Source organism: Chlorocebus sabaeus, chromosome 1 (genome assembly GCF_047675955.1).
Source record: "Chlorocebus sabaeus isolate Y175 chromosome 1, mChlSab1.0.hap1, whole genome shotgun sequence".
NCBI classification, from domain to species: domain Eukaryota; kingdom Metazoa; phylum Chordata; class Mammalia; order Primates; family Cercopithecidae; genus Chlorocebus; species Chlorocebus sabaeus.
Genome location: NC_132904.1, coordinates 46,742,111 through 46,768,548, shown reverse-complemented (window position 1 = coordinate 46,768,548; position 26,438 = coordinate 46,742,111). Strand labels below are relative to the sequence as shown.

Genomic DNA, 26,438 nt, shown 5'->3' with positions numbered 1-26,438 from the left:
TGTCAGTGAGAAAAATAAAGTTTATTTCTTATGCAGAAGTAATTCCAATTCAGGTTTTAAGTCTGAACCTTCAAACTTGGGAAGCTTTTTTCCAAGTCATCAGCAAGCGCCTTATCAACTTCATGTAGGATTTTAATAAAATCTTCCACCTATGAGTCAAACAAACAAAATCAAACAGAAGAGAAAAACGTGGTTTAAGGTACTGATTGCTCTACCTGTGGTTTCTAAAGGGTCCAATGGAAAAGAAATGCTGGCAGATCTCCAGATGACAGTAACAGTACTTCCTAAGCAGTCTTCTAAATCATTCTCAAGGAAATGACTATTCTTTCCCATTCCGTTCTACTCTTAAGCTAGTACTTCTCCCCCTGCCTCCTCTTTACAGTCTGTTCCCACATTCTGTCCTTCATTTTCCCGAAAAAGTTCTTATTGTGAAATCTGATTCTAATGGTTTAGGAAATGTGATGTCATTTGAAGAACCATAAAAACCTACTGCCTATTCCCAAGAATCTGATTTTGGTTTAATACAGATGCTACCTACTTCATAACAGAAAGGAGTACTATAGATTCAGAGCTGAATTTTTCCTCTTAGAATTGTTACTCCCAATAGTAGTACAAATTTTCCAGTAGTCATCCTTTTTTCCCCCAACCTTTATTGTAGACTCAGGGGGATCTAAATGTCTACATGTGCAGGTTTGGTACAAAGGTATATCACATGATGCTGAAGTTTGAGGCACAGATGAACCTGTCACCCAGGCAGTGAGCTTAGTACCCAATAGGTAGTTTTTCAGCCCTTGCCCTCCCTCTCTTTTTCCCCCTCCTCCTGTAGTCCCCAGTGTCTACTTTTCCCATTTTTATGTCCATGGTATCCAATGGTTTTAGCTCCCACTTCTAAATGAGAACATATGGTATTTGGTTTTCTGTTTCCAGCAGTCATCTATCTGACAAAGGCATTAAGTCATATAAATTGTATATACTATAATTTTTGACAATGACCTCGAAATCAAGTGCTTACTTGAAAACATTTAGTAACCCTACAAAACTTGGCCGCCTATACATTTACCCGTACTCACCACAGGGCTATAGAAAGGAAGAAGGTTTTGAAATGCAGAGGAACACTTCTGTTTGCTCAATTGGCCTTCCTTTACTCCCTGGGCCACCGTCTCCTAAAACAACAACATTTAATGTCAAAAAAGGGAAATTTTTTCAAGCTTTAACTAGTGAATAAAAACAAATTAGGATATTCAATTTCCTCCTGACTTCATAGGCATTTCAAATGTCCCAACTGAACCCACCGACATCAAGGAGGCTTATGTAACCCAAACGTGTTCTCCACTGTCGTCTTTATTTTAGTGAAGGACACCACCATCCACCCTGCTACACAGAATACAAACTTGGAACACAGTGAAGACTTTTCCCTCCCCTCTCCTGCTGACCCCTCCCGGCAAGTGCTCAATTCTATTCTACCAAATCTCTCTTACCCCATCCCTCCTCTCCATTCAAACTTCCATTGTTTAGGCTGCCATCCTTTTTCAGATTATTCTTGAAGATTACCAACCACAAGAGCCTGTTAGTTGATCTCCTGCCCTCCAGCCTCAACTCTCTACTCCTTCCTCTCTATTGCTTTTGGAGTAATCTTTCTAAACTGATCATATCACCTGGTGCTTAAAAGAAAAAAAATCTTTAGTAGCTCCTCAGTTTCTTCAAGATTAAGTCCAAATCCCCTAAACATGGCATATAAAAATTTGCATGACATAGCCCTAGTGTATCCTCAGCTCACCTTTCTTTGATGTTCCTACCACTTAAAAGTAGGTGCTCCAAAAAACAAAAGCAACAGCAAAGAATGGGAAAAAATACATGTGATAAATATGGAAAAGATGCATTATTACCCAAGAAATTCATACAAATGGATAAATTATAAAAAAGGATAAATTTTTAATTGGATAATTAAAAATTATTATCCAATTAATTATCCAATTAATAATTAAATTATCCAATAATTAAAAATTATCCAATTAAATCAAATGGATAAATTATAAATGGATAAATTTATAATCAAAATGGATAAATTATAAAAAAGTAGGAAACAAAATATATGACATCCAAATATTTCAATCTCATTAATTTAAAAATGCAAATCAAAATAAGACACAATTTATTACCTGAACTTTGACATAAAAATTATAATAGCCAATAATAAGGGTCAAGTAAAAACCAACATTTCACATGTAAATAGTATTTTGACAAAATATGGCCATTATGCCTTAGCCATCTTCACATTTATAATGTTGAATCCAGTAATTTTAATTCTGTAAAACCTGCTGAGGTAATAACCCCAAATCTGGAAAATACAAATAGGGAAAAGGGAAGCAAGACAACTAATAAAAAAAAATTACCAGAATAAGAGAAACCTTTTGTTTCATTTTGTTTTTTGAGATAGGGTCTCACTTTTTCACTCAGGTTGGAGTGCAATCCTTCCATCCCTGCCTCCCAAGTAGCTGGGATCACAGGCATGTGCCACCATACCCGGCTAATTTTTGTATTTTTTGTAGAGATGAGGTTTTGCCATGTTGCCCAAACTGGTCTCAAACTCCTGGGCTCAAGTGATCCACTTGCCTCAGCCTCCCAAGTGCTGGGATTATGGGCACCTGGCCAAGAGAAACTTCTTAAGGAATACTCTTTAAAAAATTCAGTGGGTATGAATAAATATATTATTCACAGCTATATTTGTAGCATTTTATATTCATAATACAATATATTCATAACATATTCATAATATATTTCTTTCCAAATATATGGATAGAAAAAAATATGGTCAAAGGAGGAATGTTAATAGCCACTGAACATATTCAGGGAGAATATTCCTTAAGAGAAGTTTGCAGTAAATTTTGAAAACTGATTATTTGGTAAATTAGGTTTAAACTGGCTCTCAGCAAAAAGTCTTTCATCTAGAATCAAGAAAAATGCTTATAATATAGTGTTAAGGGAAAACAGTAGTCTATAAAAATTGCATATGCTGGGTTAAAGTATAGGAAAAATGCATTTATAAAAATACATGCATGCAAACATATGCATATGTTTGTCATACATAAATATACCAAACCACATCAGCTAGCGGTTTTTAAGATTATAAACTCATGGTGATATTAAGATTTTACTTTATTTTCCCCAAAAATATATTACTTTCATATTAAAAAAACAGTAATAAAGTTGGAGAGTTAAGCAACCCACACTTTCTTTTGTTCATGACATCATCAATACTTCTTTCCTACCTTTGTTAATGCCTGAAAAATATTAGAAAGAAATTCACATAAAATATCCTTTAAGATTTTCAAGTGGAAATCATCTTGGGTTAAATCAGTCTTTTTAGTTTCTTCTGTGTTAGACTCTGTCGAGTTCTCTGGTTTTTTCTGACACTGTTCCATATTTTGTAAGACCCGAATGAGGCTGTCAATTAGAGGAAGATCTACTGTATAAACAAATCAAGAAACATTGAATTGGCCAGTTAAGTTTGGTTTTTCATTCATATGTATTGAATTAGTGCTAGACATTATTATTTTGGGTACTACAGATACAGTGGTAACATCAGCAAGATGTCAGCCTGTAAGAGGCTTACATTTTTATACTTTCAAATAAGTAAATATAACAGACTATTTTAGATTTTGGTTAGGTTCTGTGAAGGAAATAAAAGAGGAATATAGCAGTCTAGCAGGGCAAGCTCTCTGGCAAGGTGACATTGAGTTGAGAACTAAAGCAATGAAGACTCAGCAATCAAATAAGCCTAGGAGGCCAGGGGTGGTAGCTCACACTTACAATCTCAGCACTTTGAGAGGCCAAGATGGGCGGGTAGCTTGAGCCCAGGAGTTCGAGACCAGCCTGAGCAACATGGCGAAACCGTGTCTTTATAAAAAGTATACAAAAATTAGCTCACGGGATTTTTCTACCACTACCACTGTTAACATCTTGGTCCAAGTTATAACATTTCTTGCTATGAGTTAATTATCAAGAATCTCTAAAAGCCTCCTAACTCATCTCCCTTTTGTACCAATGACTCCTACATTTCTCATCAAAACAGCAGCCTATTAAAGTCAGCTCATGTGTATTCAACTTCTGCTTAAAACTCACCATGATTCCCCACCTCATTTAGAGGAAAAGGCAAAATTAGGCCCTCCATACTCTACCTCTTTGGCTCCATGTGCTACTTTGCTAAATCCACCCCAGCCACATGGGATCTCACTGCTCCCCCTCAAATATACCAGGCATACTTCTGGTTGAGGGCTTTTACACTTTCTATTCCCTCTGTCTGGAATGTTCTTCTCCCCAAGTATGCACATGACTCCTCCATTCTCTCCCTAAGGACTGTACTCAATGCCACCTTCTCAATGAGGTAACATATTTATAAATGAAGATCTTAAAAATATTCAACATTCTTTTTTATTAAAAAGTCTTAATAAAATAGAAACAGATTAATATTTCCTTAAATGGTAAGACATATATCTTATTTTTAGGGGGGCAAGGGGGTGCAGAGTCTTGTTCTGTTGCCCAGGCTGGAGTGCAAAGGCGTCATTTCGACTCACTGCAGCCTCCGCCTCCCAGGTTCAAGCAAATCTCCTGCCTCAGCCTTCCGAGTAGCTGAGATTACAGGCGCATGCCACCAAACCTGGCTAATTTTTGTATTTTTAGCAGAGACAGGGTTTCACCATGTTGGCCAGGCTGACTTTGAACTCCTGACCTCAGGTAATCTGCCCACCTCAGCCACCCAAAGTGCTGGGATTATAGGTGTGAGACACCACACCTGGTTGTAAAACATGTATCTTATACCCAATAATGCTTAACAGCGGAACTCTAGGATTATTTCTAATAAAATCAGGAAGAAGGTAAGGATGTTTTCTACCATCACTATTATTTTACACCAGAGATTCTAGGCAAGACAGAAAGATAAGAAGAATAAACCAGAGATAGACAAGTGATAAAATATATCTAATTTAAGCCAAAGCACTATCACATAAAGCCCAAAGATTATTACTGGAACGACTACTAAAAACAGTAAGAATTTGGTAAGGTTACAGGATGCAAAGTTAATATACAGAAATCAATAGCCTTCATATATTCCAACAACAATAATCAGTGGAAGAAAATATGTCATAGACAATAGTAAACCCAAAAGATAAAATATCTAGGAATGAAACTAATAAGAAATATCCAAGATCTATATGAAGAAACCATTACTGAGGGACACACAAAAGACCTGAACAAATGAAAGGGCATAACATATTCTTAGATATTCTATAAAGTTAATACCATATCAATAAAAATATCAGAAAGTTTTTGTTTTTGGAACTTAAAGTTAGTGATAAGAATAGTTAAAAACATTCTGAAAACTTAGAATGAAGAGGAATTCGCCTTATTAAGTATTAAAACATAAAACCTTAATATTTAAAAACACTATGGCTACTAATATATGAACATAGTAATGGAACTGAATAGAATATATAGGGGAATTTTAAAAATAATGATGAAATTTCAAATCAGTGTGGGTAAGCTGGATTACTGACTAAACGATGTTGAGACAACTGGGTAGCCCTCTGGAAAAAAAATTGATACCACTAGTACCAAAGTTATCAAAGGGGGAAAAAAGAATTAAAGCCACACTTCACATGTGACACCAGAATAAATTCTAAATGAATCATGAATTTAATTGTGGTCATAAAAATCACTCTGTGAAAGACTATGTGTTTACATACGAAAATATTCATTTTATATTTCTAAATGAAATGTTGGCTAAAAAGCAGAATTAAATATATGTGCATGTGTTGGATGATAAGATTACAGACATCATGTTTCCTTGATATTTTTTATAAGTTTTTAGGTAGGGTGTAGAGGCTCATGCCTGTAATCCCAGCACTCTGGAAGGCAAGGCAGGAGGGTCATTTGAGCCCAGGAGTTTGTGACAAGCCTGGGCAAGATTGTGAGACCCTGTCTCTATAAAAAATTTAAAAACTAGCCAGGTGTGGTGTCATGTGGCTGTAGTCCCAGCTACTCAGAAGGCTGAGGTGAGACAATCACCTGAGCCCAGGAATTCAAGGTTGCAGTGAGCTATGATCCTGCCATGGCACTACAGCTGGGCGACAAAATAAGACTCTGTCTTTAAAATAAGTAAATAGGCCAGGCGGGGTGGCTCACACCTGTAATCCCAGCACTCTGGGAGGCCGAGGCGGGTGGATCACCTGAGCTCAGGAGTTCCAGCCCAGCCTGGCCAACATGGTGAAACGCTGTCTCTACCGAAACAATACAAAAATTAGCTGGGCACAGTGGTGTGTGCCTGTAATCCCAGCTACTTGGGAGGCTGAGGCACGAGAATCACTTGAACCCAGGAGGCAAAGGTTACAGTGAGCCAAGATCGCACCACCGCACTCCAGCCTGAGCAGCAGAGCAAGACTCTGTTTCCAAAAAATAAAAATAAATAAAAAGTAAAATAAGTAAATAAATACAATAATAAAATAAATTTTTGAAGTTTAGCATATTTTTATAACTAGGGAAATGAAAGCATTTTTTAAAAGGGAGAAATCAATGAAATGAAAAACAGTATGAGCCTAGGAAATTGTACTTGCCTTTTTCTATCTTTAGATACTCTTGCTCAGTCTGTGAGGCATAAATGGCAGACAACACTGAAAAAACAGAGGCTAACACTGTTTTCTGTTCTTGAAGAATGATGGGTGGATCATCAGACTGGCAGAATTCATGGCAGACCAGGTCAAAAAGTAAATTCCAAATGTCTTTTCCAGTGTCAGGACAATGTACTTAATAAAGACAACAAATAAAGCAGTACTTTAAAATCAGCAAACAATTAAATGAGTAACTGTAGCGCTTCCGATAAACCATCTTACCAATTGCTTGAATTCCATCATCTACTGTAGTAAGCAGTTGTAAAATATGCATGTACACATCAAGCCATTCTGGATTTTCAGAACTAAACAGGAAAAGTAAAAGCACTGAATCAACAACGTTACTGTCCAGGGGATTCCAATCATTCATCCATTCAATAAATATTTATTACTCTGCCAGCCACTATTCAAGGTGCTAAGGATAAAACAAAGGAAAGGAACGAAGGCTCTGTGCTCGTTAGAGCTTTTATATTCTAACAGGGGAAACAGCAAAAAATAAACATTATATAAAATAATCAACACACACAGGACAAGAAGTAAAAAAATCTTTTTGGGTCTATCTCATAAAAGCAACAATGCAGAAACCTGCTAGTTGATACTTTATCATTTTGGTTTGCTTGAATAATCAGAACAAAAAATGACTGCGATTTTTATAGTATGAACGTAAGGTCCACTGCACCATGCATCAACAAAAATGATGTTCTGAAAACGTCTCAGGATTATCCTAGCCCCCTAGCTGAGAATACTAAAAGCATATAAGTCTAATTCTTATGATCAACCATTTGGATTCTCAAAAATCTAAACAGTTTGGAAACTCAAAATCTTAGTTCTTCAACCAAGCAAGTGAAAAGACAGTGAACAATTAAAACAATGGTTTGGCAAATGTTTATTTAAGTACTTACAAATTAAAGTTCAGGCACTATGTTAGGAGTTGAGAAAACAGATGCATAAGATCTTATCCCTACCTTCATAAAGTTTATACTTTAAAAGGAAAGAAGATTGCTAGCGGGGTAATTACAATAAAGTGGTATGAATGTAACACTATAGGGCTAGGAGCCACTATACAGCAAGGAGACTTAGTTTGCAGGGTCAGAGAAGGTACCTTAAGAAAAATGATGTTTACACAGAAACATGAAGAGGCAAAGAAGTGTATGAGGTGGAGGAAACATACTGTGCAAAGGCCTGGAGACAAGAGAGCTGGTTCAGTTGAAGAAGTGAAGCAAACTTCACATGACTGAAACGCAGAGTACAAGGAATAAGGATAGCACTACTGGGCCTATAAGCTGCACTTTATTTTTCTGAGAATTTTTCATTTATTTCATTCTTTTTTCCCGTATTTTATTTATTTATATTTTGGATTCAGAAGGTACATGTTGGGGGTTGTTACATGTATGGTGCTGAGGTTTGGGAATATGGATGGTCCCATCACCCAGGTGATGTACACAGTACCCAAGCTGTATTTGTGTTTGTTTTTGTTTTTTTCTGGACCTTATCCTAAGGAAGGTAACTGAAAAGACTGAAGCATGAGAGTGAGATGAGTATGTACTTTGCAAAAACAGTTTTAAAGTCTAGGCTTGGGAAAAGCAAGCATAGAGGCAGCGAATTCAAGTAAAAGAATGTGGCAGTTCTCCAGATGAGAGACAATAATGGCTTGACTGGCATGGATGGAATCCCAGAAAAAGTCAGGAATAAGGGTTGGGAGTTGACTACAATGGGAAAATACTGGGGCAGGAAAGATTCTGTAATGGCTTCTCCATTTCTTCTATATTATCCAAATAGGACAGTGATTACATCATTTACTGAGAATGAGAATACTGATGAAGCAGGTTTAGGGAAAGATGATGAATTTAATCCTCACTTGGATAAAGGACACAAAATTAATAGGTTTTGATGTGGCTTACTCAGCACTAAGAAGGCACTAAGCAAATCACTAAGCAGATCAATTTAAAAATTAATTTTCTAGTGATTAGCAATAAACAGTTTTAATGACCTGTAAGGCTTAGTAATCACTCTTGACAAGACATCAGAGTCCCAAAATAGTCACTTATTGAAGACTGGCATATAACCACAAGGAGCAAAAAAAAAAAGATGTGCAACGTTAATTAAGAAGTTGTTAAATGTTCAATGTAAAAGCACAAGAAAATGATGTTATCTCTTTGATTTAAATTACATAAAATATGATAAGACAGAAACCACAGTTAATGCTGAATAACAGCCTATAGCTAAATGATAATGTAACAGGAAGTTTGTAACCACTATCATTTTTGTAAAAAGCATACAGGTTGCATCACAAATATTAGTAGTGCATTAACGTAACAAGGAGTGACTGTGTACTTTATTCTGTTGTAAGGAATCTAAGAAGACTTTTATATCTGAGAATACTTCTATCAATTGCATTTTCCCAGAACACTTTGCACGAAAGAGCTCACCTACCGTACTTGTTTGGCAGCTTCGAGTATACAGGGCACGAGCCGAAACACTGGCTGCTCTTCAGACTCTTCCTGGGGTTGGTCCAGAGGCTGAGTAGCCCCATTTCTGACCCATTCCAACATTAGTTTCTCATCCAAATCAAAGAGCTTGTCTACAACCTCCCCCACCTTCACCAGCAAGTCAACTGCAGAGAATAAAACAGATATAGAAATAAAAACAAATTGCTAAAAGCAATAGGGTTAAGCAAAATTCCTAAAGCTATTCTAACAAAACCAAATCTTGCCAAAGCAGTACTTATTCTAAAGGATTATTTACTTATCTCACATGTTTAAATTTGCGTATTTTTCCTCATTTTTAAATGAGGAATTCATCAGTGTCCCAGGAATTTAAGAAATTTTATATCTTCAATCAAAAATCTTTCTCCAAAAAACAAACAAAAAGCTGGCATGGTGGCTTACACCTGTAATCCCAACACTTTTGGGAGGCCAAGGCTGGATGACTGCTTGAACACACGAGTTCGAAACCAGCCTGGGCAAGAAAGTGAGACTCCATTTCTACAAAAAATTTTAAAATGAGCTGAGCATGGCGGTGCACAACGATAGTCCCAGCTATTGGGGAGATTAACAGAAGGATACCTTGAACCCAGGAGTTTGAGGCTGTAGTGGGCTATGATCACACTACTGCACTCCAACCTGGGTGACAGAGCAAGATTCTGTCTCAAACTGACAAACTTTATTACCTGGCACCCAAAGCTTTTTTCAAAAAGGTGACTTCTAGAAATAGTTACATGGTTTCCTAAAAATTAAATAAAATTTAAAACATTTTTTTTTCTGGACTACATGATGACTTACCATTTGTTGAACTTGACATAATGAAGCAAACGCTATCATAAATCGCTGGATGTTCCCGGATCCTTTCAACCCAAACACTGGCCACTTCTGCCTGGGAAAGGCAAGTAAGCAACAACCTACATGGTAAACGTGGGTTGAATTTCTACTTTTCAAAAAAAAATAAAACAGTAAAGGAAATTCGAAAATAAAAAATTAGCTTTTTTTCTTAGCTACTCTTATGAGTAACCTTATAGAATTCATAAAAGGAAAAGCATACCTGCTTGTTTCCAGCAGAGTAGGTGGGTCTGAATCATACAAACAGTGCAATAATACCTGCCTACAAAAACAAAGAAGTTAACCGATATGCCTCACTTCTCGCATTTAAAATATCTGAGTTTTCATTTAAGTTTTTTAACATCTTTATTGTGAAATACAGCATGTATTCAGAAAAGCCCAAAAGATACAAATCTATAGTTAATAAATAATTATAAAGCAAACACTCGTGTTTCCAAGAAACAGAACAGAGCTGCATCTCGGTAGTCACCATGTGTCCATTCTAAATCACAATTCTCTTTCCCACCTGGAAATGATGACCATTCTGATTTTTCCAGCAATCATTTCTTTACTTTGCTCTATAGTTTTATTATTTTATATATTTTGGTGTTGCTTTATACTGCAGGTAAAATGATTAAGAGGACATGCTGAATAAATAGACATAATCTGGGAGGTTATTCGGATTCATGAAGATGGTCAAGGAGGGGAGACAACATATGAAATAAATTATATTATACTTATTCTTTTGAGTCTTCATTTATTTGCTGGAAACTATACATGTAAGATCCACCCATGTTGTTTCTTTAGCTGTTATTCTTTGACAGATTGCTGCAGAGTACTCCATTGTGTGAAAATAACACAATTTATTTTTCCAGACTACTGCTGATGGCCATTTGCGTTGATTCCAATTTGGGGCTATTTCAAGTAATCCTCCTATAATATCTGTAAGAGTTATCCTGATGCACATGTGCACAGTTTCTCTTACCATCAGCTGGTCACAGCACATGCATATGTTCCAACGTGCCCAGATAATGCCCAACTATTCTAAAGTGGTTCAACAAATTTATATCCCATCAGCAAAATAACTTGCACCATACTAATATTAAGATAAGCATTTACTTGAATTTATAACATTTGTTAACATTTCTCATTCCTGGAGTTTTGATAGAGAACATTATAGAGACCAAACATAATCCTAAGTCATTTGCTCCATGGATGACTGTAATTACTGAGGAATAAATACTCTGAACTAGGATCTCAAAGTCCCTCCACAACTAGGCGTTATCTCTTTCTGAGAAACCCAGGTACCTGCATCCTGTGATAAAACCCTCATGGCCCCAGCTCTGACAAAAACTGCCTAGAACAGTTTTCTTAACCGATTTGGGTACAAATTTCTTTGAGATTCTGATGAACAGCCACGAACCCTTTGCCTAGAAAACTAATACACCCACAAAATTTAGCATATAATTTCAGGGTGTTCTCAGAACACAGTAACCAAACTTGGGTTTCCTCCGTTAAAAAACCTTCTGCCCAGAACTTTACACATGGAGAAGAGAACTAGCTTCGAAGCAGAAATCTGAGTCTTTTCATCACAGAGGCAACTCTTTATCATCTAGTTTGTTGGCAAGTCTTATCCTCTAAGTCAGAGCTCTCAGGATGACATTATTCAACAAATCTAGTTTCTGCAGACTCCAGCTGAGTCACTGGATTCCCTGCACCTAAAATGTTTTGGATTCCAGTTGGCTGCCCCATCTCCAAGTTTTGTCCCACTGGTTCTTCCCCTATCTGGCTTACTGCCACCAGCTGACAATTCAGGTTCCTTTGCTACTGAAGAAAACAGGTTTAAATCTTGAATTATTTCAGTACCTCCTGAAGAAGCCCCTAGCTACCATCAACACACAATGAAGTTCCTAGAGAGTATTCATCAAGACAAAGAAAAGACTGTCTTTCAGATTTGCTACTTTTCCTAAGACGAATTTCCTTAAGGATATAAAAGAATATGTTTAAAAACATAATTATATAGCAAGACTTACCCAAGATTTTTATCACTGCTGATGGACACACATATCTCCTGGAAACAGGCCATATTACCTAAAATTCCCACACAGATTTCCTGCCAAATCAAATTTTACAAGTCACAATGGCTCTGAGATGAAAGACATAAACAAAAATATCAACTTGAACAAAAACTTCCACTGAGCCAACTTTTGGGGTAAGGCAGACGGGAGGCAGGATAAAGAAATACATATACTGCCTGTACCCTAACCTTGACAAGCTTACAGTATTTGAGAAGGGATGAAAGACATAAGAACAAGAAAGGGCAAAGGCAGGAGCTATGGAAGAAGAACTCCTATCAATAAAACGAGTGTTAAATGATTGATAGTATTGAGATACGCAAACAAAAAGACAGACATTCAAATAAGGGGACAGTATCAGCAAAGGCAGGAAGGGGATCATGTACGTGGCGAAGACAGTAGACAATAAAGTACTCTGGTTGTGGCACAAAGTGGGTGAACAGCATGAGGTAAATACTGCAGGTATAAAGGACTGAGATTAAGGGCTCTGAATACCGTGCTGAAGAATTAGACTTAATCTGGGAAGTTATTTGGAATCATGAAGATGCTCAAGGAGGGGAGACAACATACTGAAACAGTATCTTAGAAAGATTATTCTGGTGGCGAAATACATAATGTATTAGTGTAGCCCCTCTTTATCCATGGTATCAGTTACCCATGGTCAACCTTGGTATAAAAGTACTAAATGGAAAAGTCCAGAAATAAACAATTCATGTTTTACGCTGTATACGCTGCCTGCCCATTAGTTACTTAGTAGCCATCTTGGCTATCAGATTGACCATCATGGTATCTCACAGGGCTTGTGTTCATGTCACCTTTATTTTACTTAATAATGGCCCCAAAGCACAAGAGTAGCAATGCTGGCAATTTGCATATGTCAAGGAGTCACCATTAAGTGCTTTCTTTACATGAAAAGGTGAAAATTCTTGACTTCATAAGAAAAACATACAAAAATGTATGCTGAGGTTGCTTAGGATCTCTAACAAATCTATCCATGAAATTGTGAAGAAGGAAAAGGAAATTTGTGCATATTATAAATAGGGTTCAGTTCTATCCTGGGCTTTAGGCACTGGGGGCCTTGGAATGCATCCCCCAAGGATAAGGGGAGACTAGTGCATAGGGAAAAGAAGTTGAAAAGAATTTAAGAATCTATCTCAGTAATAGTTAATTAATATGCAATAACATTTATTACCACTCATTATGGCCAGGCATTACTCTAAGCACTTTCCGTGTATAATTTCATATAATAACTTAGGTGATAGGTAGTAATAGTATCCCCATTTTTTCAGATGAGGAAACTAAGGCACAGAGAAGTTAAGCTACTTGCCTAAGATCTTGAGATCTCCAACTAGAACATGGCAGAGCTCCAGAGCCTGAGCATTTAACCACTATTCCAAACTGCACCACAGTTATCAAGACGCAAGAGGAGGAGGGCCCTCAGGCATGGAAAAGGATGAAGCTGAGGAAGACTCTCAAGGTGAAAGCAAAATAATCCAATGTGAGGATAAGGGAGAAAGCAGCTGAACTTGACTCCCAGCTTTCAAGTTGCCTCATTTCCCCAGTCAGTGATATTGGTCCCACTGACAGGAAAACTAAAAAAGAAAGTGCATAAAAGGCTACAATGAGTTCAGATGGTACGGTGTTTCCAAGCTTGCTGGAACGTAAGAATCACTCAAGGAGCTTGTTAAAAATACAGATTTCCAAATCTCATCTCAGATCTACTGAATTATAATTCCCAGGGTACAGCCTGGAAAGCTATTGTTTACCCAGCATATACCAGGTGACTTTTATGATCAGATAAGCGTGACCATAAATCACTGAGGACATACACAATTCAGGGTTAGAGAGCACAGCTGACCCTTGAACAACACAGGTTTCAATGTGTGGGTCCAGTTAGAGGCGGATTTTTTCTAACCAAACTTGGAATGAAAACACAGTGTCCTCAAGATGCAAAACCTGCGTAATATGCAGAGCTGACTTTTCATACACACAGCTTCCACAGAGCTGACTGCAGAATTGAGTATGTGCGGATTTCAGTATGGGGGAATGTCTTGCAACCATCCCCCATGTATACCAAGGGACAACTGTACAGCATGCAGAGAATGCCTGAAGAAAGTTGGAGATGTGATATCAGTTATCAGAAGGGAAGTCAAGGCTTTGCTCCTACAGGCGAGTTGCAACTTAAAGGTGTAAATAAAACATGTAAGTTCACTAGGAAAATGAATATAATGAGAGCAAAGGATCAGGCCTACAACTTACAAAAAGTCCATATTCGGGACAGCATAAAAAAGGAAGAAAGAAAAAAGCCAATGAAAGGTGAGAGAGGAGTGACTCAAGAGGTCAGAGATGACAGTGAGATGACACAGGAGCTACAGAAATGGAGTTTCAAAAAAATGTGGGTGGTCAAATGTTGGGAAAAGATTAAGAGTGAGTAGGGGCAGGAAAAAACCACATACATTTCCCTTATAAACTAAAGAGGGAATAACTGAACTTCCAATCAAAGACCAAGTTTTTCTGTCTTGGCTGCTCACTGGAATCACCTGGGGAACTTTAAAAGCTGGCCAAAGTCTCACACTTGGAGATTCTGCTTTAACTCATCTAGGGTATGGCCTGACTCAAGATTTTCAAAAGTTCCCCAGGGCAAAGCTTCTCAGAGTCTGGCAACGCTCCAGAGCACCAGTGCCACCTGGGAACATATTAGGAATTCTGGACCTACTGGACTAGAAACTCTGGAGGGGGGCTTGGTGATTAGTGATGCGGGGACATGCTTAAGTTTGAGAGCCCATGTCCCAGGTGATTCCAACATGCAGCCAAGGCTGAGAATCACTGTGGCAGCAGACGGTGGCCAACGGATATATACAACAATATGACTAAATCCTAAAAAGTGCCATTCCTGACATAAGCTTATTTCTTTATACACTAGTAGTGAGTAAATATATTTAAGACAGAAAAACTCAGTACAAAAATAGCACAATTGTCAAATCTTACATTAATATAAGGAACCAAGGAAAAAATGGTTAATCAGGCCCTAATTCAGACAGAACATTCTACTTAAATAAGAATTTTAATTCAACATTCAACTTGTAACAACACACTACGGAATTCTCCATTTTATAATCTGAAAGAGAGGAAATACAGTATAGTGGTTATACTGGAGTCAGGCCTAGGCTGAAATCTCAGCTCCATTCTTTCCTAGTTGTGTGACCCTGAACACATATCTTCACCCAAGATCTAGTTCTTTAAAAGTATACCTCATAGTAGTAAGACCAGGTATTCAGTAAACAGCAGTTTTTCATAATTATAATTATTGAACAGATATTTACTAATCCGTGTATGCACAGCACATGGCAATTTAATTGGCAATAAAGCACAGTACACTGTACAGTATATAAAGTCCTCTCCTTTAGTCTTTATCTATTGTTCTTGGCAGTTTACTAACAGCAATGACCACTGAAAGCTTACTTACTTACTTGGGAAGGTGTGGAAGGAAAAGTACCACTGTGAATAACAGATGCAAATACTGAGAGGGGACAGAAGGCACCCAAAGGTAGGCACGGAGACAGCCTGAGACAGGGAGTAGAAAGGCCTGGCTAAACCAGAAGGGTTAGCTGGTTATCCAGATTTTATGCTGGAAAGATGAGTTAGGTTCAGAGAGTAGAAGTCTTGAGCAGCAGGCTGAGTTTAGAATAGTTTTCAAACAATGGTGGATTTTGTCAGTAAAAAAGAGCAATCCACTGAAAAACGGGAGGCCCTGGTTCTGCTCCATGCTCTGATACATACTAGCAGCATAACGGTGGTCATGTCTAACTCGTCTCCACAGCTGTTAAATGAAAGTGCTAATTTCTCTGGTCCAGCCTGAATCTATAATTCTATGATTCTAATAATTTTAAATTATTAAATTATTAATAATTTAATATTTTAAATTATTACAGGCATGTAGCTCATGCTTATAATCCCAGCACTTTGGGAGGCCAAGGTGGGAGGATCACTTGAGGCCAGGAGTTCAAGACCACCCTGAGCAATATAAGGAGACCCCTGTCTTCACAAAATAAAAATGAAAATTAGCTGGGTGTGGTGGCTTACAACTATAGTCCCAGTTACTTGGGAGGCTGAGGTGGGAGGGTCCCTTGAGCCCAGGAAGTCAAGACTGCAGTGAGCTGTGCTCATGCCACTGTACTCTAAGCCTTGGAGACATAGTGAGACCCTGTCTCAAAAATAAAATTAAAAAAATTTAAATAGCAAATTACCTAGGACCTGGCAATGTTCAATTAACATCTACAGGCTGATTTGTTGATTTACATTCAGTAAGAAAATCAAAGTGAGAAAAACAAATGACCATCCAGCACTATCTGTTCTTATTGCTTCAAAGAAGGCGGCTTTAGAAATGTACATACTTACTCTTAATCGAGGACACTTGGACTTGGCCAGTACTCCCATGAATATATCAGGAGCATTAAATTCTTGGAGAAATAAAGCCACATCCTGAAAAGAAAAATGATTATTGGCGTGGATACTGAATATTCTTCCCTAAACCCCAAAGCTTAGGCAACCATAAAATTCTATATTAAAATGAGAATTTTAGGCCAGGCGCGGTGGCTCACACCTGCAATCCTAGCACTTTGGGAGGCCAAGGCTGGCAGAGTGCCTGAGCTCAGGAGTTCACGACCAGCCTGGGCAACACGGTGAAACTCCGTCTCTACTAAAAATACAAAAAAACTAGCCGGGTGTGGCAGCGTGCACCTGCAGTCCCAGCTACTCAGGAGGCTGAGGCAGGTGAATCGCTTGAACCCGAGAGGTGGAGGTTGCAGTGAGGTGAGATTGCGCCACTGCACTCCAGCCTGGGCGACAGAGCAAGACTCTGTCTTCAAAAAACATTAAAAAATAAAATAAAATTAGAATTTTAGACACAAGGGGAAAAAAAAAAACACAGGCTTAGGAACTGTGTCAACAAACAAAAGTGATACTAGAGAGTCTTTATGATAACTGGTCCCAGACAATGGAACAATTTTGTAAACAAATCTAAACTACCTACAATACTCCGGAGGATTATCCCACTCTTTTCTGCCCCGAATCTATTTACCTTAATAATGTTTCTGCCCACTAGGAATTCTCATTAAACACATTCAAACACATTTGGTGATTACCTATCGAGTATTAAGCTAGAAGTGGGGGACAAGGGAAAAAAGCAACACGCTGGGCACAGTGGCTCACACCTGTAATCCTAACACTTTGGGAGGCTGGTTAGAAAGCTGAGGTTGGTGGATCACTTGAGCCCAGGAGTTTGAGACCAGCTTGGGCAAACATGGTGAAAACCCATATCCACAAAAAATACAAAAATTAGCCAGGTGTGGTGGCACATGCCTGCAGTCCCAGCTACTTGGGAGGCTGAGGTGGGAGGATCACTTGAGCCTGGGGAGGTCGAGGTTGCAGTGAGCCATGACTTTGCCACTGTACTCCAGCCTGGGCAATACAGTGAGAAAAAAAGAGTAAAACTTGGCTGGGAGAGGTGGTTCATGCCTGTAATCCTAATACTTTGGGAGGCCAGGGCAGGCAGATCACTTGAGCCCAGGAGTTCGAGACCAGCCTAAGCAAACATAGTGAAACACCATCTCTACAGAAAATACAAAAATTAGCTGGGCATGGTGGTGTACCATCTGTAGTCCCAGCTACTCAGGAGGCTGAGGTGGAAGGATTGCTTGAACCCGTGAGGCACAGGTTGCAGTAAGCTGAGATATCGCCATTGCACTCCAGCCTGTGCAACAGAGTGAGCTTTGTCACAAACAAAAACAAAATTCCTTCTTGTCCTCCAAGAGCTTAAAACACAGTAGGGGAAAGAAGTCAAGAACTGCTATAGGGTCCTGTCCAAAACCAGAACTTGTGTTTTCAAAATCATCAACAGAATAAAAATTCTGATGACAATGTAACTGTGGTAGCCTCATAACTTCTTCCTAGAGAGTCTGCCACAGTGCCTAAAGGGGCATAACATACAGGTGACATGTGAGTGGACATGTGGCCCCAAATGGGCCAAACCTCACCTAGGAATGTAAGATATAAAAGCTAAGTCAGTTTGTTTGGGGATTTGCAATGTAAAATATATAAATAAAATTAAGTTTCTGGCTGTCTACTGCTTCAGATTTTCACTGAATTTGAGGTGTATATTTGAGAAGCTTTAACTTAAAATATAAGCTGCATGCATTAAAGGGCCCTGGAACACCTCAAAGAGAGAGGCAATTATTCTCCACAGCAACTGAAACCAGTAACCTGCCAGACAACTGACTGGGAGAGACACACTCTACTTACTAAAAGACCATGGTCAGAGAAAATAATATTTTCAAAGATACACTCTAAACTGAAAGTCAAAACAGCAGATTCTCTTCACTGTAAGTGATCAAGCTATCTGTCCTGTGGGCAATTCTTTGTCACATGCAGAAAATTTTAAATTTAATGGTAATTCCTGGAGTAGCACAAGGGTGGCCTAACAATATCAATACCAACAGTAATAAAATTAACATTCATTGAACAAGTATTAAATGCCAGGCACAGTGAAGTGGTTTGCATGCTATCTCATTTAATTCTCAAAACAACTCTATCAACTAGTTAACATTATTAGTCCCATTACACTCATAAGCAAACTGAAGTTTAAAAAGTTCAGCAACCTGCCCAAGATTATACAGTCTCAGTAGAGCAAAGCTAGGATTTGAACCCACATGAGTCTGACTTGAGCCTATGGTCTTGCTTTTTAAAAGAGATGGGGGTCTTGCTATCCTGTCCATACTGCAGCAGTGGCTATTCACAGATTCATAGGCATTATCATAACTCACTGTAGCCTCCAACTACTGGGCTCAAGTGATCCTCCTGCCTCAGCCTTCCAAATAACTGGGAATATAGGCAAGTACCCAGCGAGACTATGTTTTTTTTTTGAGACGGAGTCTCGCTTTTCACCCAGGCTGGAGTGCAGTGGCCGGATCTCAGCTCACTGCAAGCTCCGCCTCCCGGGTTTACGCCATTCTCCTGCCTCAGCCTCCCCAGTAGCTGGGACTACAGGCGCCCGCCACCTCGCCTGGCTAGTTTTTTGTATTTTTTTTTAGTAGAGACGGTGTTTCACCATGTTAGCCAGGATGGTCTCGATCTCCTGACCTCGTGATCCACCCGTCTCGGCCTCCCAAAGTGCTGGGATTACAGGCTTGAGCCACTGCGCCCGGCGAGACTATGTTCTTAACCACCACAACATGCTACCTCTCAGGTATTCATCTATTCATTCACTACTCCCCAAATATTTTCTGAAAAACCTAATAGGCACTGTTTTAGGTTCTGGGAACACATCAGTGAACAAGCTAAATAAGGACTCAGTCCCAAAGAATTTTCTTTCTAAAGAAATGAACAAACAATAAATATATAAACAACTGAACTATACAATTTCTAAATGCTACAAAGAAAATAAGATAGTATGTGCTAGAAACCCAGATAAAGGCGGCTACTTTAGACATGACATTGAAGAAGGTATTTCAGAAGGGGTGACATTGTGCTTTGATGAGAAAGAATTTAAATCCATCAGAGGACACATGTAACAGAGTGAAGCAATTCTGTGGGAACACTGAAATAAGAGAGGTTAATTCTGACTGGAGTGTCTGGGGTGGCATCACAGAGGAGGTGACACTGAAGCTGGGCCATAAACAGTGAGAAGGATTTTGCCAGCTGGAAGCCATTCTAAACAGAGAGGCATGAATAGTACCCATGGACACGTGAAAGTGCAGGGAGTATCTATCTGGAGGTCTCTGGTCCTCACACACTGAATTCGTGGTTACAGAGCAATAAGAGACAAGGCTGAGATATAAACTCACTAGACTTTGCACCAGGGACTTCAACGGTCAGTGGAGAGCTTAGTTCTGAACGGTGCCTCAAGGGCACCTCTTGTAAGGGAGCAAAAGGAGGCCAAAGAACATGACTTCGCCCCGCACCAATAACCTCCTTCAAACAGCAGCACTGTTTTCTCAATTTTAAAACTGAGATTTTCACCCTAAGAGTTCATTTAAAACACAGGTTTTATTTCTTTTTTAAAAAATGTAACCATAATTTATCAATAATTGTAGAGCAAACAGAAAGTACATCTGAACAATACTCTCAACCAACCTGATCTGACATTGGTAATAAGATACTCGACCCAACAACAGCAGAACACACATGCTTTTTAAGTGAACATGTCTTTTAAGTGAACATGTCTTTTAAGTGATAGTAAAGACAAAGTAAAGACAAAGATAGACTGGTAAAGACAGACCATATTCTGGGCTATAAAACAAGTCTCAACACATTTAAAAGGATTCAGTGTTCAACGACCATAGCAACAGAAAGGTAACTGAAACATTCCCAAATATTTGAATCTTATGTATGAACCAAAGAAAAAGTAAAGAATATTAGAAAGTATTCTGAACTTCTGTGGGCATGGTGGCTCATGCCTGTAATCCCAGTACTTTGGGAGGCCGGGGCAGGCAGATCACTTGAGGCCAGGAGTTCAAGACCAGCCTGGCCAACATGGCAAAACTCCATCTCTACAAAAAGTACACAGCAAGACTCTGTCTCAAAAAAAATTGTAAACACAGCATATCAGAATTTGTGGAATACTGGTAAAGCATAAATATTTAGGGAAAATTTTACAGTGCTAGATGTCTATCTTTAAAAAGAAAGATTTCAAAGTATGAAGTATGTGGACAACAGATTTTTGACAAACATGCAAAAGCAATTAGTGGAGAAAGGATCATCTTTTCAACAAATGAACTAGAACAATTGAATATCCATAGGCAAAAAAATAAACTTCAACCCATCCTTGCACTATGCACTATACAAAAATCAACTCAAAATGGATCACAGACTTCTATGTAAAACCTAAAATTATAAAACTTTTAGAAGAAAATGTAAGAAAACAACATAATTAAAAAACAGGCAGAAGATTCAAACAGGTACGTCACCAAAAAAGATACACAGAGTACAAATAAACACATGAAAAGATACTCATCATTAGGAATTAAGGAAGTCCAAATTATAATCACAATGAGCTATCACTACACACTTATTAGCATGGCTAAAATTAAGAAGACTGACCATACTAAGTGTTGATGAGGATGACGAGAAACTGGACCTGGAATTATGTCTCACACACTGCTTGTGGTTATGTAAAACGGTAAAAACTGTTTAGGAAAACAATTTGAAAGTTTCTTAAAAAGTTAAGCATACACTTACCATATGATCCAGTCAGGCCACTTGATATGGTTTGGCTCTGTGTTTCCTGCTAAATCTCACCTTGATTTGCAATCCCCATCGTCCCCATGTATCAAGGGCAAGACTAGGTGGAGGTAAGTGAATCATGGGGGCGGTTTCCCCCATGCTGCTCTCATGATAATAAGTGAGTCTCATGAGATCTGATAGTTTTATAAGCATCTGGCATTTCCCCTGCTCACACTTCTCCTTCCTGCCACCATGTGAAGAAGGTGCTTGCTTCCCCTTCCCCTTCTGCCATGATTGTAAGTTTCCTGAGGCCTCCCCAGCCATGCTGAACTGAGAGTCAATTAAACTTCTTTCCTTTATAAATTACCCAGTCTCAGGTATTTCCCTATAGCAGCGTGAGAATGGACTAATACACCACTCTAGGTATTCATCCAAGGAAAAGAAAAGTATATGTCCATACACACTTGTATACAAAAGTTCACAACAGCTTTATCTGTAATAAACCTTAAACAACTCCAACATTCAACAGGTAAAAAATAAATTGTGGTATATACAGATAATGGAACACGATTCAGCAATAAAAAAAAATAAGCCATTGATATACACAACATGGATGATTCTCAAAATTACGCTGCATAAAAGAGCCAGACCAAAAAAAGAAAGTGAGCACATTTATATAAAACTCTAGAATACACACTAATCTGTAGTGACAGAAAGCAGATCAGCGGTTGCCTGGAGAGGATGGAGGAAGGGAGAGGCAAGAGGAAGAAACGACCAAGGACCATAAAGAAACTTTTAGGGGTGATGGATACGCTCTCTATCCCGATTACAGTGACAGTTTCATCTGCGTACACATTGTCAAAGTTTATTGGCTGGGTGCGGTGACGCACACCTATAATCCCAGCACTTTGGGAGGCCAAGGCGGGTAGATCATTTGAGGTCAGCAGTTCGAGACTAGCCTTGCCAACAGGGTGAAACCCTGTCTCTACCAAAAATACAAAAATTCACCGGGATTGGCGGTGCATGCCTGTACTCCCAGCTACTCCGGAGGCCATGGCAGGAGAATCACTTGAGCCCTGGAGGCGGAGGTTGCAGTGAGCTGAGATCGCACCACTGCACTCCCGCCTGGGTGATAGAGACTCCATCTCCAAAAAAAAAATTATCGGTGTCAATGATACTTCAAAACAATAGGCAGTTTTTTCGTGTGTTAATTATACCTCAGTAAAGTTTTAAATAAAATGACTGAAACAATGAATAGCCATTGACAATTTTTAAGAAAATGAGTACAATTAAGTACGTATTTCTGGAAAAAAAGGTAACAGGGGTGGCAATGTAGAGGACAGAAGGGAGGTGAAAGAGACTAAAACAAGGATTTTAATTAGGAAGCTACCGCAAAAGTCCAGGCACTAAAACAAGAGAGATCACATAGGCCATTTAATCTCTTTTGGCCTCTATTTTCTTAACTGTAAAATAAGAGTACTACCTACATCACAGAGTTATTGTGAAGATCAAATAGAATACTATACATGAAAATGCTTTTGAGCTATAGAATAAAATACAGATATTAAAACAATGATTAATATTGCAGCTATAGACATATTATTTATTGTCCTTTCCTTCTAATACTATCATGGTATATTAGTGGTCTTCTAACTCCTAACCTGCTCTCAAATATATGGCCAGAGTTCTCTTTAGGTAGGTAAGTATCAGAACTTTCCTGGCCTCCATGTATGTAGGAATACATTCATAAGAGCTATGTATTTAGTCCGAATCTATTGAGAGCTCAGATCCTCCAGCCTCAAAGACAGAAGTTTAGCACTATAGCTCATAGGATCTCATTCCCTGTATCATATATGAGTGTGATTACAGACAGGAGATAAAGCCTTTCCCCAGAGTGAAGGACTGAACCGTTTTTAAAACATCCATCCACCATCTCCTCACCCAACAGTCTTTTTAGAGTTTTGTTTCCAGCCTCATACCTCATCCATTGACATATCCCATACTCTGCAAATTTCATTCTCCATTTCTTCATCAAGCTCCGTCTGCTGCTCCTCATCATCTGAGCTAGATTTGGTGTTTTCAGGGCTAACAATCTTCAGAAACACAAAGAAAGAAAACATGAATAAAAGTTGTCTACAATACTAACCAGGCACCCAAATACAGCAGGTGATCGAATAACATTTCCTTTGTAACGCTGATGAGAAAAAAAATACTTGATTCCTGGCCAGGGCCACCGTCTGTGTGGAGTTTGCATGTTCTTCCCATGTGTGCGTGAGTCTGTTCCAGATACTTCAGTTTCCTCCCACATCCCCCAAATTTGCACATCAGCATAAGTGGTGTGTCTAAATGGTCCCGATCTGAGTGAGTGTGGGTGTGTGTACCTGTGATGGGATGGCATCCTGTCCAGGGCTGGTTTCTGCCTTGCACCTTGAGCTGCTGGTTTAGGCTCCAGCCACCCTCAGCCCTGAACCAGAGCAAGTGGGTTGGGAAATGGATGAATACAAATTATTATAAAATAAAAATCTGTAAAGAAGACAATAATCATGGAGATGTACGACAATAATTATGTGGTAGGAACGTGCTCAGTAAGCCTGCCTTATTTGTTATTGTTTTTGGACTGTACAGTAGTAAGAGGTGGTCATTTTTGCTTTGTAAACATTTATTCCTTGATTTAACATAATCAAACAATAAAAGTTGTAGTGATAATCACTACAACCACCATCACTCACTAACTCACCAAAATTAGGTAAATAGTTATCTTGTTTTTATTAACCTTTCTTAAATGTATTTATAGCTCACATTTATCTCAATATTTAATACTAGACGTGTTTTGGGTCCTCATTTAGAAGTTTGGTGATGTTCTTGTGTCCAGAAATATGCCACAGGAACTTAACTCTTGTTTATATCAATTAGCTATGTAAAATTGGTTTCATTATCAGTAATTCTGCTTAAAGTCACAATTTCCAAGAACCTACTGATGTTAAGTGAGGACTTACTTTAATAATAACCCATAATTGTTTAGAAGACACAAAGAAGCTACCAGCAAAGTATCTTCTCTTGCAAAAATCTTCTTTTAAAAACTCAGTGCCTTGGGTAGATCTATTCTTTCAACATTCACAAAGTAAATACTGTTGCTAGGCACTGGGGTAGATATACAAAGACGAGTTAGATATTAATCCCTTACTTTTAAGATTTTTTTTTTTTTTTTTTAACTTTTAGGATCTAGTGGGGAAAGACATGTAAAGGGATAGTCATATTAGAAAAGGCAAAGTGGGCAGGGCGTGGTGGCTCAAGCCTGTAATCCCAGCACTTTGGGAGGCCGAGACGGGCGGATCACGAGGTGAGGAAATCGAGACCATCCTGGCTAACACGGTGAAACCCCGTCTCTACTAAAAAAATACAAAAAACTAGCCAGGCGAGGTGGCGGGCGCCTGTAGTCCCAGCTACTGGGGAGGCTGAGGCAGGAGAATGGCGTAAACCCGGGAGGCGGAGCTTGCAGTGAGCTGAGATCCGGCCACTGCACTCCAGCCTGGGCGACAGAGCGAGACTCTGTCTCAAAAAAAAAAAAAAAAAGAAAAAAAAAAAGGCAAAGTGATTCAAATGAATTGTGGACAAAAAGTTGTGGTAGCAAAAATGATGGACCAATGACCTATTCCTGGGAGAAGATGGGGAACTTTCTCTTAGGTGTTGATATTTAAGCTAAATTTTAAAGGAAGAATAGTAGTTTGTCATGTGAAGAAGGAAAGAAGTGAGTATTCAGAGGAAACTACAAGAGTTCAGAGTTGAGAGAGGGCCTAGCATGTTTGGGGATGGTGAACAGTTCGCTGTTGATGGAACACAGTGTATCACACGAGAAGATGAGGCTGGAAAATGTACAAACAGCCCTGGATCCCAAGCTTCAAGAAATATGCATTTTTCTCCTATGCAAAGGGAACTAAGCAGTGTCATGAATAGCGCTGTCTTTAAAGATTATTCTGGCACCTGTGTAGAAAATTAACTGGAGAGGATAGAGAAGAGAAGCAGAGGAACCAATGAGGGAAACATGGGGAGAAGAAAACTCACATTTACTGACAGCCTCCTATAAGTCAAACACCATGCTAAGCACTCTATGGCCATTATAATCTCACTTAACCTACACAATAACCCTATATATAATAATATAAATATTATAATCCCATTTTATAGAAATTAAGAGAGAAATAGAGGTTCTGAGCCGTTAGGTGACCTGCAGCTAGTGGGTAATGAAGCTGTGTTTTTTGTTTTTTTGAGACAGGGTCTCCCTCTGTCCCCCAGCCTGGAGTGCAGTAGCTGGATCACAGCTCACTGCAGCCTCCAACTCCAGGCTCAAACGATCCTCCAGCCTCAGCCTCCTGAGTAGCTGGGACTACAGGTGTGCACCATCACGACCGGCTTTTTTTAAGTTTGTAGAAACCAGTTCTATGTTGCCCAGGCTGGTCTCGAACTCCTGGCTCAAGCGATCCTTCCGCCTCGGCCTCCCAAAGTGTTGGGATTACAGACGTGACCCATCGCGCCTAGTCAGAAGCCACGTTTTTTATATAAAAGTTGTATAACCCTAAAATCACCATTTATTCTATTACAACTATAGTCCATGAAATATATAAACTAAGGACCTGGGCTTCAGAAATGACAGTGGGGATGGGGAGCAAAACCCGAGCAATGCAGTTACACGATCGTGTATTTTTGGAGAACTTGAGAAACTAAAATAGAACCGCAAGTATTCCAGCATCCCTAACATTATACTTCCCTTTGTGTCGAGAGACCCGGAGGGGCCCCAGATAGTTCTGGGGTCCGCAGCGGCCGGCGAAACGCAACGAGCGAGGTCCCACAGCGCACGCCTGGGGAGGGGTCTTCGTGGGGATGGCGGCTCCCGGGGCAGGAGGAGCCGCCAGAGGCGGAGCCCGGGTGCCTGGGGGATGTGGGGAGAGCCCACGCGTGGCGCGAGTTTCCACACCTGGATGAGTCCGCTGAGGACGCCGAAGAGCCAGTGTTTGCTGTAAACCGTGCTCCCTATGCAGTCTCCACCTGCCACCTCCTCCTCCTCCTGGTCGCAACCCGGGGGCGGCGGCGAGGGATTGCGATCCATGACTTTGCCGCGTCCCGCGCTCGAAGGCCGTGCCGGAAGCTGCGGAGGAGACGACCGGCACCCC

At 39.3% G+C, this 26,438-nt stretch overlaps 1 protein-coding gene across 4 annotated transcripts; it reads right to left on the bottom strand.

Annotated features, from left to right (window-relative positions):
- On the bottom strand, nucleotides 1-26,438 carry SAAL1 (serum amyloid A like 1). Of its 4 annotated transcripts, none has more exons than XM_008005061.3 (12): nucleotides 26,243-26,438; nucleotides 23,250-23,363; nucleotides 16,450-16,533; nucleotides 12,010-12,089; nucleotides 10,200-10,259; nucleotides 9,944-10,059; nucleotides 9,096-9,276; nucleotides 6,885-6,967; nucleotides 6,609-6,797; nucleotides 3,270-3,463; nucleotides 1,071-1,163; nucleotides 1-149 (listed from the first exon to the last, which is right to left on the bottom strand). In XM_008005061.3, the coding sequence occupies exons 1-12, from the start codon at nucleotides 26,372-26,374 to the stop codon at nucleotides 57-59; spliced, it is 1,419 nt and encodes a 472-aa protein (XP_008003252.2). In that variant the 5' UTR covers nucleotides 26,375-26,438; the 3' UTR covers nucleotides 1-56. The 4 variants fall into 4 exon arrangements, with proteins under 4 accessions (XP_008003252.2, XP_008003244.2, XP_037855528.1 ...); XM_008005053.3 differs by having other exon boundaries at nucleotides 3,270-3,466; nucleotides 26,243-26,437; XM_037999600.2 differs by lacking the exon at nucleotides 26,243-26,438 and adding an exon at nucleotides 23,652-23,753 and having other exon boundaries at nucleotides 3,270-3,466.